General features: G+C 45.6%; 2 protein-coding genes across 2 annotated transcripts in view; both read right to left on the reverse strand.

Moving 5' to 3' along the window:
- Nucleotides 1–562: 562 nt before the first annotated feature.
- On the reverse strand, nucleotides 563–3,039 carry alkbh5 (alkB homolog 5, RNA demethylase). The gene is made up of 4 exons (XM_060047805.1): nucleotides 1,771–3,039; nucleotides 1,600–1,680; nucleotides 1,357–1,479; nucleotides 563–1,212 (listed from the first exon to the last, which is right to left on the reverse strand). The coding sequence occupies exons 1-4, from the start codon at nucleotides 2,490–2,492 to the stop codon at nucleotides 1,047–1,049; spliced, it is 1,092 nt and encodes a 363-aa protein (XP_059903788.1). The 5' UTR covers nucleotides 2,493–3,039; the 3' UTR covers nucleotides 563–1,046.
- An 804-nt stretch (nucleotides 3,040–3,843) lies between these two features.
- myo15ab (myosin XVAb) overlaps nucleotides 3,844–11,444 on the reverse strand; it is an 81,223-nt gene continuing 73,622 nt past the window's right edge. The window contains 16 exon segments of the mRNA XM_060046695.1: nucleotides 3,844–4,030; nucleotides 4,136–4,276; nucleotides 4,441–4,574; nucleotides 4,671–4,804; nucleotides 4,963–5,096; nucleotides 5,332–5,492; nucleotides 5,843–5,939; nucleotides 6,604–6,681; nucleotides 6,774–6,868; nucleotides 7,154–7,284; nucleotides 7,364–7,446; nucleotides 7,551–7,624; nucleotides 7,933–8,005; nucleotides 8,723–8,792; nucleotides 9,253–9,380; nucleotides 10,374–10,579. Coding sequence (XP_059902678.1) covers nucleotides 3,929–4,030; nucleotides 4,136–4,276; nucleotides 4,441–4,574; nucleotides 4,671–4,804; nucleotides 4,963–5,096; nucleotides 5,332–5,492; nucleotides 5,843–5,939; nucleotides 6,604–6,681; nucleotides 6,774–6,868; nucleotides 7,154–7,284; nucleotides 7,364–7,446; nucleotides 7,551–7,624; nucleotides 7,933–8,005; nucleotides 8,723–8,792; nucleotides 9,253–9,380; nucleotides 10,374–10,579 — 1,841 coding nt within the window. The 3' untranslated portion in view covers nucleotides 3,844–3,928.

Below are 11,444 nucleotides of genomic sequence, written 5' to 3' on the forward strand. Positions count from 1 at the left end.
TGCATAAAGGTCACCTTGTAATAATGTGTGTCAGACAATGCTTCTTTTTACATTAGCTGTTCCTACCTTGTTATATTGCCTAAGCGCAACCTAGAACATATCTATGTCCCTATGGAAAGAAAATATATTAGATTATGGACCAAATGTTCTTCTTACCATACCCAAGAGAAACTATTTGACACATTCCACTTAGAGCTTGAGGAAGTGTTGACATAAACCTCCATGAGGGAACCTTCTGAAAGTCCTGAAAAAAGATACCAATGTGCAGCAACTGTAAGGATATATTATACAAAAATATCAAATTCAGTGCATCATTAAAATAACCGGGGCATAAAAAAATCTATACTTAATTGTGTTTGATCTATTCCCATGTCTCAAACACAATGAGGCATAGTAATTAACCTCATCATTTCCATATATGACATGAACATTTCATATCAACGAATAAAGACCAAACCAGCTTTATTTTCCTGTCTGCCATATTATGTTAAATAAACGAATATGTGAACCTGTGGTAAAGGGTGATTAGCCACCAGACAAGAAATGAATTCAGACAACGCTGCATGATGTGGGTCAGACCTGTATATGTGAAAAAGTAAAGGTTTCTTTCCACAAAAAAGGTTCTTCCAATCAAAGTCTTTACAAACATTTTTTTGTACAATATAACAAGATTGAATACACTTCAAGTTATGCTTTGTAGATGTTCATATATATATTCCCCTTAAACTTATGTTAGCTTTTAAGGTCTGTACAACTTGGTTACAAAAAATACATGCCATTTTGCTTCCTATGAACATAGAAACAGGATTTATTTTATAACGGAATATTTAACAGTAGAAGAACCGCGCATGTCAGTAGCGTATTTGAGTTTCTACTGTGTATAGCAAAGATGCTGACTTAATTTGCCAAAAAGAAACAACCAAACGGATTCAAACTTAAGGAAAAAACAAGGTGACGAGTTTGCCCTTCAGAATAAAATAGTCGCATTCACGTTATAAATTCAGTTATAGAAACAAGGGCTGTTGTATGCTGCGGGTCTGTCGAGCCTAATGGCGCCTCATCTTGACTTTGCGTCTCTCTGAACTCTCTTTGTGTTTATCATACTCCTGCCCCCGCCTCCAGTAGTTCTCGGAACTGCTGCTGCTGTGGCGACGGTGATGGGAGTGGGAGGGGCGTTGGTTCTCCTCCTTATCCATCTCCAGAACCCTTGGCCTGGTGGACAAAGTACCAAAGCAATGCCACGTTTATTAAACATCGAATTGAAGAAAAAGGTCTACGATTAAGTTTTTTGGTGACCAAACTGAAAATGCCATCTCAAATTGTGAATATGGTAGACTGAAGGTGACGGGGCTGTACCTGTGAGCCGCGTCGGGGTCTGCTCTGCGTCGGGAGCGCTTGGCTTTCAGGGGGATGGGTCGTTCTGGGGGCAGGGAGCTCAGGGTGCGGTCGACATCCAGGCGAGGCGCGTCAGGTCGGGTCCTGAGAAAAGCGGCAACCACACACACACAAATTGATCTTTGAGAGGCGCCTCAATCGACAAGAGCCGGAGCAAGTCCTGATCGGATGAGCAAGTCCTGACAGGATTAGTAGTCTACTCACTTCCTTAGAATGATGACAGCGCGCCTTTCCTTGATGTCCTGTGGCCGGATGCAGTGGGTTATTTCATCGGCAGCGTAGCCGCTGAAAGGAAAAAGAGGGGACAAAGTCATCTCATGGTTTTTATCAAAAGCCATAGTAGAGAAGACATCATTAGCATGGGGTTTTACCAACCTGAGGACTGTCACACTTCCTCTCGTCACCGGCAGGACCAGCACAGGCTCTGACACCCGGATGGGTTTGAACTGGAACCGGCAGCCGAAGCTAAGGGCACTATCACTGAAGAAGGACACAGACACTATGGGCCTGGCAAAGATGTGCAGGGGGTCAACGTGTGACACAATACAACCTCCCGGCTGGTAGTCATTGATTACTGCACTGTTCACATAGCCCTCTGGAATGATCCCGTCGGACACCAGACGCTTGATGACCAGCTCGTCCACCCAAGCAGGGATGTCGTCCACCTCCCCTTTCCGGTACAGCCGTTCCTGGCCAGGTCCACGTTTCTCCAGCTGGGCACCATACGTGTATCCCTCTCCAAAGAAGTACTTGTTTCGGAGAGGTGCCCTGTCTACAGTGTGTTCCCGGTATTGTCCAGCCTCTCCGATGGCCACCACCTCGTCTATTTTATCTTCGATGAGGGCACATTCCTCCAATGAAAATAAGCCCTTCTGTACGATGTCAATCTTAACACGCCGAGCCTCTTGCTCGCGGCTCTCCCTGGTTTCGTCGCTGTGCTCAACAACTTCGTCCTCATCAGACTCTCGGAACTTGCGCTTTCGAACCTTTCCGCTGCCATTTGTTCCGTCCACGTTTTTGTCTTTATACGTCTCCTCCCTGTGCGGGGTCATGGATTTGAGCTTGTCCCTCAGGTCAGAGAATCCAGTGGCTGCCATTCTGTATGGTAAGCGTCGTATGTTGCTTGCAAAAACAGTTTATGGACTCTTCATTTCAGCCCTTTAACCCGACCTTATTGAACGCAACCTAGCTGTATGTCGATGGACATTAGCTGAGATAGCACACGAATATAAGCACACTGCGTCGCATTACTTAACTTAATAGTTCGTGCGAAAAGAGCAGTTTGCGCACTCAATCTATATGTATTGCATGCTATTCTCCTAGAGTAAATTATGTCTATCACACAAGACCAAGACTAATGTTGGCTAGCGGAGCTGTTTTTGCTAGTTGTTACGCTAGCCTGGCTTGATTTCACTGCTAGTGACTGGTAGCACCAATAAACTACGCAGCATTTCACATGACGATTTTGGAATCCAAACCTTAGTTGTGTCTCGATGCTGATTCATGCCAAAGCTACAGAAGAGGAAAGCATTCCTGCAAGACACTTCGTTTTTGGTGTCATGACTCGTCTCCAAGAGGGCTGAAAATAAACTCGTGTAACCTGCCAGGGATCTGCGCATGCTCAGAAGTAGCCTGTCACTTGGAGCGCCCCTATCAAGTTTCATCAGGCTTGCGAGTAATAAGGAAGGCAATTCATACAATGTGTTTATTTACTTGCATAAAAATATAAAATAAGGATTTTTTTAACAAAAGTTGGTGCAGTGTTTTCTATATTCTATATAAAACACACGAACTGGACATATATAAGAAATATATCCTGTTATATTTTTCTTGTTTGAAGTGCAGTAATTGAGTAGTACAAGCAATGAATATTAACTAACTTTTTACACAGCTAAAGAAGTACTTTACAAAAAGACAAATAAATACAATTACACATATAAACGACATGTATACACATGCCATTGCCTTACATGTATAAGCATCAATTTAATTAGAAAAAATAAACTGCTCTTCTCAGTAGTAATTATAATAATAATAATAATAATAATACATTTAATTTAGAGGCGCCTTTCAAGACACCCAAGGTCACCTATCTTATATAATACATTATATAAGATAAGAATCAATATGCCAAAGAACTTTCCTTCCTTTTACAGCAAACAACATTTTATGAGAACTTCTTCCTTTATAAATGTTAAGGCCATTCAGGTGTAAAAAATGATTACCTTGAAAATAAGTAGGATAAATACATTATGAACTATAAACAATGCTAGAGGGTTTACACTACTGATGGTATCATAATCAAAGAACCTGAATCTATCATGCAAACTGTTACAAAAGCCACTCAAATTCTACACATGAATAAACACCTGAATAAAATAAGAGGTAGGTCACTTTGTAGATCTTCTTTGATTGATTGATTGATTTTGTACAAGCATGCCTGTGAAGTGTGTTTGTGCTGTGAAGTGCATTTATGTGCCTAATGCCTATGTGTGCCTATGGCCTTGCCCGCAGGAGTGGGCGTTGCCATGAGTTACAACATGGTAATTTCACTCGCCGGAAGGATTAGTCTCTTCTCTCGTAACGACATCATGTTCTCTACCTGCATGGCAATCACCCGACACAACTCCAGGCCCTGTTTACGTAAGCAAAAGATGACAAGTCAAATGAAAATAAAATAAAAAAACATACAAATTTGAAATTTGAATTTCTCTGTGCTTCCATTGGTGTGCCTCCGAACCTGCTCCAATTGAAGTTGAACCACCCTTTGTGTGTTCATGTCTCCCAGGGTTAGGTCTACATAGGGGTAGCTTGTGCCAGCCGTGGGCCTCTGGGTGCGTGCCGACTGTACCTCCGCCAGGGGGACCACATGAAGGATTTCCTGCACCACAGGCACACAGCGTTATCGCACAACTACAGGCCACACCCCCTCTTGCTCTCTCTTGAAATAGGCTCTTATCTCTTGGACATTGGGCAGGAATTTAATCATTAATTCCACTGTTTACATTTTGCTCGTGTGATTGTGCGTGTGTGGTGTTCCCTTACATGCGTGTCCTTGTGCAGAAAGTGGAGGCCATGTTGATTGACAGCGAGAATACAAGGAGCGTACAAAGAGGTGGAGCTACTGCTCTGGATGTAGAAGAAGGAGGAGCCAAACATGGGGAAGGCGCTGACCAGCCCTGAACGACAATGTAAATAAAAACACAGAGCTTATCGAAACGGAAAGCACCCTGAACATTGCATCCGATGTCTGTCGATGCCTGTTGGTCTCTTACCCAGGTACTGCGCTCTGGCCTGGTGCGCGCTTAGCGACTGCACTTGCTGCATGTGCTGTGTCACCATAGTAACCCACTGCTGGGGCGGCTGCTTTCCAAAAAGAGGCGGGGGGATGTATTCCGACAATTCATGGCTACGGTATCAGGGATGCAGTGAATGGGAAAAATAATCAGAGGTTAAACAGGGAATCACATCTGAGGATGAGAGATACGCTTGAATTCTAGAGTTTTGCGGAAATGCTGCAGATATCTTGCCCGCTCCTCGACTACTTCGTATTGTGTGAGCTCGTACATGCTGGGGATGAAGATTATGTCCTTGGCTCTGTGCTGCAGGGAGGCTAATTTGGAGATCTGGTGGAACTGCTGATCGCTTACTTTCCCCCGGGGAAGCACATTTAAAAGGCCTTTGCGGTAGTCGGGCAGGACCTAGGCAGAAAGGCAAAATCCCCAACACACATACACACACACACACACACACACACACACACACACACACACACACACACACACACACACACACACACACACACACACACACACACACACACACACACACACACACAATAATAATAATTATTACCAACAGCACAAGCCAGCGTAATGACGAGTGCGCCAGCCTGGTAACAGAATCTTGTCAGCCTTGCAGTCTGTGGCGGTGTACCTGGTTGTAGTGCATGGACACAGAGAGCTCATTGTCAAACTTGAGCGGCTGGGTCCAGACGACCCGGCGGAACCAGAAGCTGTAGTTGCTGTCCACCTCCTCTGCCTCTGTGGCGATGTCCAGGACGTACTCTTGCTTATTCAGAGGACGCACGTTCTGACCTGGACACAGTACGCACACACACACACACACACACACACGCGCACCCATACAATAGAAAAATAAGAAAACAACTTCGTTGATCTATCCAGCATGTTTGTATGTGTGCATTTGTGTCTGCATGTGTTTTTACATGTGCGTTTATGTGTTGTGTGTGTTTTAACATTTGTGTTATCTATGTTTATATGTGTGGGTCTGTTCGTTGTGTGTGTGTGTGTGTGTGTGTGTGTGTGTGTGTGCGTGTGCGTGTGCGTGTGCGTGTGTGTGTGTGTGTGTGTGTGTGTGTGTGTGTGTGAGAGTTGTGAGTGTGAGCTTATAAAAGGCCAGTGTCTAAACCCTGTGTGTGTGGTACCTCTACTGGTGACCAGGAACACAGTGTATTCATCCATAACCTCTAGCCGGTGCAGGCCCATTTCGTAACACAGCTCCTCGATCACGTCCAGAGCCACCTGGAAAATACAGGAGCTTTAAAGGTCCCCTGCAGTCCTCCCCTCTGTTGCACAGCTCCCTTTAAGCAGTGGCCAGCCGACCCCTGGTACTATTACATTAATACATTCCGTTCGGAGCCACTAGCATACATTTTTCAGGCCCCTCCTGAAATTCAAATTGGCAAAAGTTGATTCCGAAGCGCTTACCCTGTTCACCTTGACATTAAATATTTATTCAAGAAGGGAGCATAAGGTCTGGCAATGCTTTTTAAATAAAACTGATGCACGAAATCCATTCATCAAATCACATCACATCAAGCCATTTGTCACTGTCATTCGGTTAGTTAGTTTATCTTATCTACGAACCGCCAAACTTGGTTGTGTGTTGCAAGGTAATTTATACGGACAGCTGATTTATCTTCACTTGGAGAGATGACAAAATGAAACTAGCCTTAGGGCCAGGAAAGGATTGATGTATGTTTGTTGGGTACCATTCCAAAGTAAAAGTACCCGAGGGCTGGAGCAGGATGCTCAATCAAAGGGTGCGTCCCAGTACCTAGGAAGCTTCCTATAGCTCTGAATTCTAACTTTGAATATTCCTATACACTTTTTTTGAAAAGTTTATATGAAGTTGAATCCAATAAGCATCATATGATTTGAGAGAGAGAGAGAGATTTACACTCACAGAGCATGTCTTGATCTTTTGGTGACGCTCAATACCTCCTGGCAAGAGAAACAGCTGTCGCTTGGAGCTCCGTCCAGCCTGACAAATGTAGACACACACAAACACCTTTTAGAACTGCAGTTCAGGAATGCAACAAAGGCAGACAATGCACTGAAGCGAGGATTACTGACCACCATAGCCTTCAGCTCCATGCTGTTTGGAGGGATCACGCGCCCTCCATATTGAAACGTCTTTTTCAGGTTCTGCTCACAGGCCTTAGCAATTCCTGTCAACACATTACGCTTTTGTTGGGCACAAGCCTAGGCACAAGCCAGACAGAGATTGTACTTATTGACCGTGTATGGAAAAGAAGCAGATAACAAGCAGGGAAAAAAAATAACATGTGTCCGTTATAGAGGGTTAATCCCAGGTAGTGGTTTGTGTCGTGATGTCGACAGATATGAACAGTTGAACCTTTTAGACCACAGAAATCCGCCCCATAATTGAAAGCTGGTGAAAGTAGTACAAAAAAAAGCATGTTTTGATAATTGAATAAGTGTAAGAGGCGCACCCTGGAACAGCACTCCGGCACTGAGGTAGGCGTGCTGCAGGTACTTGAAGAGGAAAGGCTTCAGGACCTCTGAGCAGCGATGGAACGCCGTCAGGATGTACAACAGCCTCCAGCCTCTCTGGCAACTGTCCCTGGACCACACGTCACACGTTCACGCATCGAGCACAGACGTGTGCATCCACAAATGCCAGGTTCAGACGGCGTACGTACGGTTTAGAGCTGGTGTTAGCGGTCAGTTGCTTGAGGACCTGGCAGTAAGCCTCATCCTTCATCAGACTGAACTCGCCAATAAGCTGAGGGAGGGTAATCGGGGACATTGGAAGACAGCCACGTTATAGGCGAGACGGTTGGACTGCAACACGCACGGCGCTCCTTTTTTGCAGCGTAGATCGTTTACCTTGAGGAAGGTGCTGACCACCTCCTGCTCTGAGAGACCTTTGATTGGATGGTCCCCCATGAAGCGCATCACGGCTGAACGCATTGGCCAGCGTATACAGACCCACGTGCACATAAACACACACGCAGGCATGTACGCATGCACAGGCACGCACCCACACACACAGACACACACACAGACACACACACACACACACACACACACACACACACACACACACACACACACACACACACACACACACACACACACACAGACAGACACACACACACACACACAAATAAGTATGCATTTTTGTTGAATCTTTCAACAAAGAATGGACAGGGTAGTACAACACTCAACATAAATGACTGATGTGTGTGCAGGGTGTTTGATGACGTACACAGGAAGAGATCCGCTGCCACTCTGTTCAAGGCGGGGTCAGTGAACTCTATCAGAGACTGGGTAAGCGGCGTCTAGACAGAGAGAGAGCCCACTCTGAGCGGCCGGAGATACAGCTTCACACACAAGGCTCTCTGCACAGCCACGACAACATTGGTGAGGGTGGATGTGTGGGTGGTGGAGGCCCGTAGGGAGGAGGCAGGTGGGGGCGTGGCTCTCGGGACACGAGGCGAAGACGGGTGATTTAGTGGCAGCTGTTGTCAATGTACGATATCACCTTCTTGTTGAAATACGGCTGCGTCGAGTCTGTTTGTATAACAGTAACAGGAGCCCTGCTGCTCTGAATCCTGTGCCTGCTTGCTCCATTAGAGTTAGTTTACGGGTGGTACAATGGGACTTCTCTGTGTCCCATTGTGGGACACAGAGTGGTTAGGGTTCGAACCCTTATCCCCGCTGTCTACATGTAGGCTTTGAGCAAGATACCTAACCCCCACCAGGTCCTTAATACTTTGTATCTATAAAAGAATAATAAAGTAAATATGGATAAAATCGTCAGCTTAATTGCAAATAGTGTAATTTCTGAGAGCAGTATCGGTTGGTGGTCGGGTGGGTCGCAGGTCATTCTGTAACTTTTCAGTCAATCCCGGGTTATGCATGCAGTGCACGTGTATAACCTGCAGAGGGAGTCCTCCACAATGCAAAACAATCTGAAAGTGGTGTCAGGGCATGGTACTCCTTTAAGACCTGCAGCCACTGGTCTGTGTGGGTTAGACTGTGAGGCAGACAGTTACCTTGGAGAACTTGATCATCTCAGATGGCTCTCTGGGAGCCATGGTCTTGCCCCTGCTCTTCAGGGAGTCACTGGGAGGCACATAAGGGCTGTTAAGTGTCGCAGTAAATAGAATTAAACAGGATGTTTGGGTGTGGGTGTGTACGATTATGTGTATGTGCATATGTGTGTTTGTGTGCGTACGTGTATGCATGTGTTTGTGTGTGTACGTGTATGTGTTTGTGTGTGTGTGTGTGTGTGTGTGTGTGTGTGTGTGTGTGTGTGTGTGTGTGTGTGTGTGTGTGTGTGTGTGTGTGTGTGTGCGTGTGTGCGTGTGTGCGCGTGTGCATGTGTGTGTGTGTGTGTGTGTGTGTGCGTGTGTGTGCATGAGTGTGGGTAACTGAGTGCATATGTGTTTGCACGTGTGTATCTCTTTATGTGTATGCTTGTGTTGCTGTGTGTATTTGTCTCTACGCCCGTGTGTGTGTGTGTGTGTGTTGGTTTGTGTGACTGTGTGTTTGTGTGTCAGTGTTTTTGCTTGCAGTGGTCTACCTCTTTCCTGGCGTGCCCTGTCTGAAGAAGTTCTTGGCGAACTCAACCATGTCATATTTGCTGTCTTGCAGGAGACTATCGTACGTATCTCCCTCGCCACGGAGATCAAACTCCTCAAGTGACACCCTCTGAAATTGAAAAATAAACACACCGGAAAGGAAACTCTGAGTAAAGTTTGCCGCATTTAAGCTGTATGTGTGTTAATGTTGTGTGTGTGTGTATGTGTGTATTTGTCTGTGTGTGTGTGTTGGTGTAAGTGTTTTTTTTTTTTTGTGTATGTATGTATGTATGTATGTATGTGTGTATGGCTATTAGACGCAGTCATTACGTTTGCAGCACCTCTAAGACCTGATCAATGTGTGTGTGTGCGTGTGTGTGTCTGTTTGTGTGTTTGTTTGTAAGTGTCATCGAGTTTTGTTTTTGTGTGTATGTGTTGTATGTCTATGAGCGTGTGTATGTGTGTATGGCTATTAGACGCAGTCATTACGTTTGCAGTACCTCTAAAACCTGATCAATGTGTGTGTGTGTGTGTGTGTATGAGTGTGTTTGTGGGTTTGTCTGTAAGTGTCAGTGAGTTTTGTTTTTGTGTGTATATGTTGTATGTCTATGAGTGTGTGAAAGTGTGTGTGGCTATTACATCCAGTCATTACGTTGGCAGTATCTCTAAGACCGTGTCAATGTGTGTGTGTGTGTGTGTGTGTGTGTGTGTGAGTGAGTGTGTGAGTGCATGAGTTTGTGAGTGAGTGAGTGAGTGAGTGAGTGCGTGAGTGAATGAGTGAGTGAGTGAGTGAGACAGTGAGTGAATGAGTGAGTGAGTGAGTGAGTGAGTGAGTGAGTGAGTGAGTGAGTGAGTGAGTGAGTGAGCGAGTGAGTGAGTGAGCGAGTGAGTGAGTGAGTGAGTGAGTGAGTGAGTGAGTGAGTGAGTGAGTGAGTGAGTGAGTGAGTGAGTGAGTGAGACAGTGAGTGAATGAGTGAGTGAGTGAGTGAGTGAGTGAGCGAGTGAGTGAGTGAGTGAGTATGTCTATTACATTCAATCATTATGTTTGCAGTATCTCTAAGACGGTGTCAATGTGTGTGTGTGTGTGTGTGCGTGCGTGCGTGCGTGCGTGCGTGCGTATCACCTCTAACGTCGGGTCTATCTCATGGGCGGCCATGGTGGACGCCACGGCCACGGCCACGGCCGACGACACGGCGAACTGCCCCGCCCCTCCCCGGGGTTCCGCCGTGCGGTTCAGCGGGACGGACAGGAAGTCGGGCGCGGCCACGGGGCGGACGCACTCCACGGGGAAGGCCGCGGAGCGTCCGTGCACCGCGCCAAACTTCCACCCTGGAGCGCCAAACACGAGTCACGTGATCCACGCAAAACACACGTCATGGGAAGGCCTCGTTCCTACCCAGGGGTCTTCAGTCAAGACTTCAATCCCAGATTCCCCCGCAGTGCTGTCACACCGCAGTGCAGTCACACCGCAGTGCAGTCATACCAGGCATGACAGCATCATGTGTAGTCATTGAACGAAGCCCACGTGTGATTACAGTTCAATCCACCACTGCTCCAGTGCTGCCATGGTTCAAAGTGATCACCAAGAGGGCTGATGATAAAACTATCTACAGTCTAACTATCTATACCTACAGTCTGCTTGACGTAGCTAGATACCTATGGATACCTCTTCAAAGGACGTTATCTTTTATTTAAAACAAGAAGGGATGAACGACTTAAGATGATGCAAACATTTGTTCTGACTTTTGAATGAGTTGAGTGATGGTATTTCCACAAGGTGTTGATCGACACCTTGACATGAGCTGATCACATGTCAGGGTTATACCTATCATCAAATGTGATCATCTCATGTCATGATATCATGTCATGATAGGACCTATCATGACATGATAGTTCACCTGGCCATGTGTTAATACAAGGTGTAGCCACATCCTTCATGTGTCCTGTTCCTTATATTTGTTTAATATATTTACATTGAACAAATAGGTACATCAGTCTTTGAGCGACGCATTCAAGTCGAAGATATTATGCAAACAAATACAACTGTGCAAACATTACACTAATGCAAGGAGGAATAAAATGTTGTAAGGAAATTGTTTTTAACATTGAATTGGCCATATAGTGATTTGGATTGAATGGATGTGTACCTTGTTCCAACTTACCCAAAGAAGACCATTTATTACTTTAACTCTGT

This window comes from Gadus macrocephalus, chromosome 3, assembly GCF_031168955.1.
Source record: "Gadus macrocephalus chromosome 3, ASM3116895v1".
In the NCBI taxonomy this organism is placed as follows: Eukaryota; Metazoa; Chordata; class Actinopteri; order Gadiformes; family Gadidae; genus Gadus; species Gadus macrocephalus.

Bases quoted from the DNA above. Each gene is read 5' to 3' on its own strand.
- alkbh5 (XM_060047805.1), bottom strand. From the start codon at position 2,492: ATGGCAGCCACTGGATTCTCTGACCTGAGGGACAAGCTCAAATCCATG. The intron at 1,480-1,599 runs GTGAGTAGACTA...CGCTTTTCTCAG, and splicing joins GCTGTCATCATTCTAAGGAA to GACCCGACCTGACGCGCCTC. The intron at 1,213-1,356 runs GTACAGCCCCGT...TTTGTCCACCAG, and splicing joins GACCCCGACGCGGCTCACAG to GCCAAGGGTTCTGGAGATGG.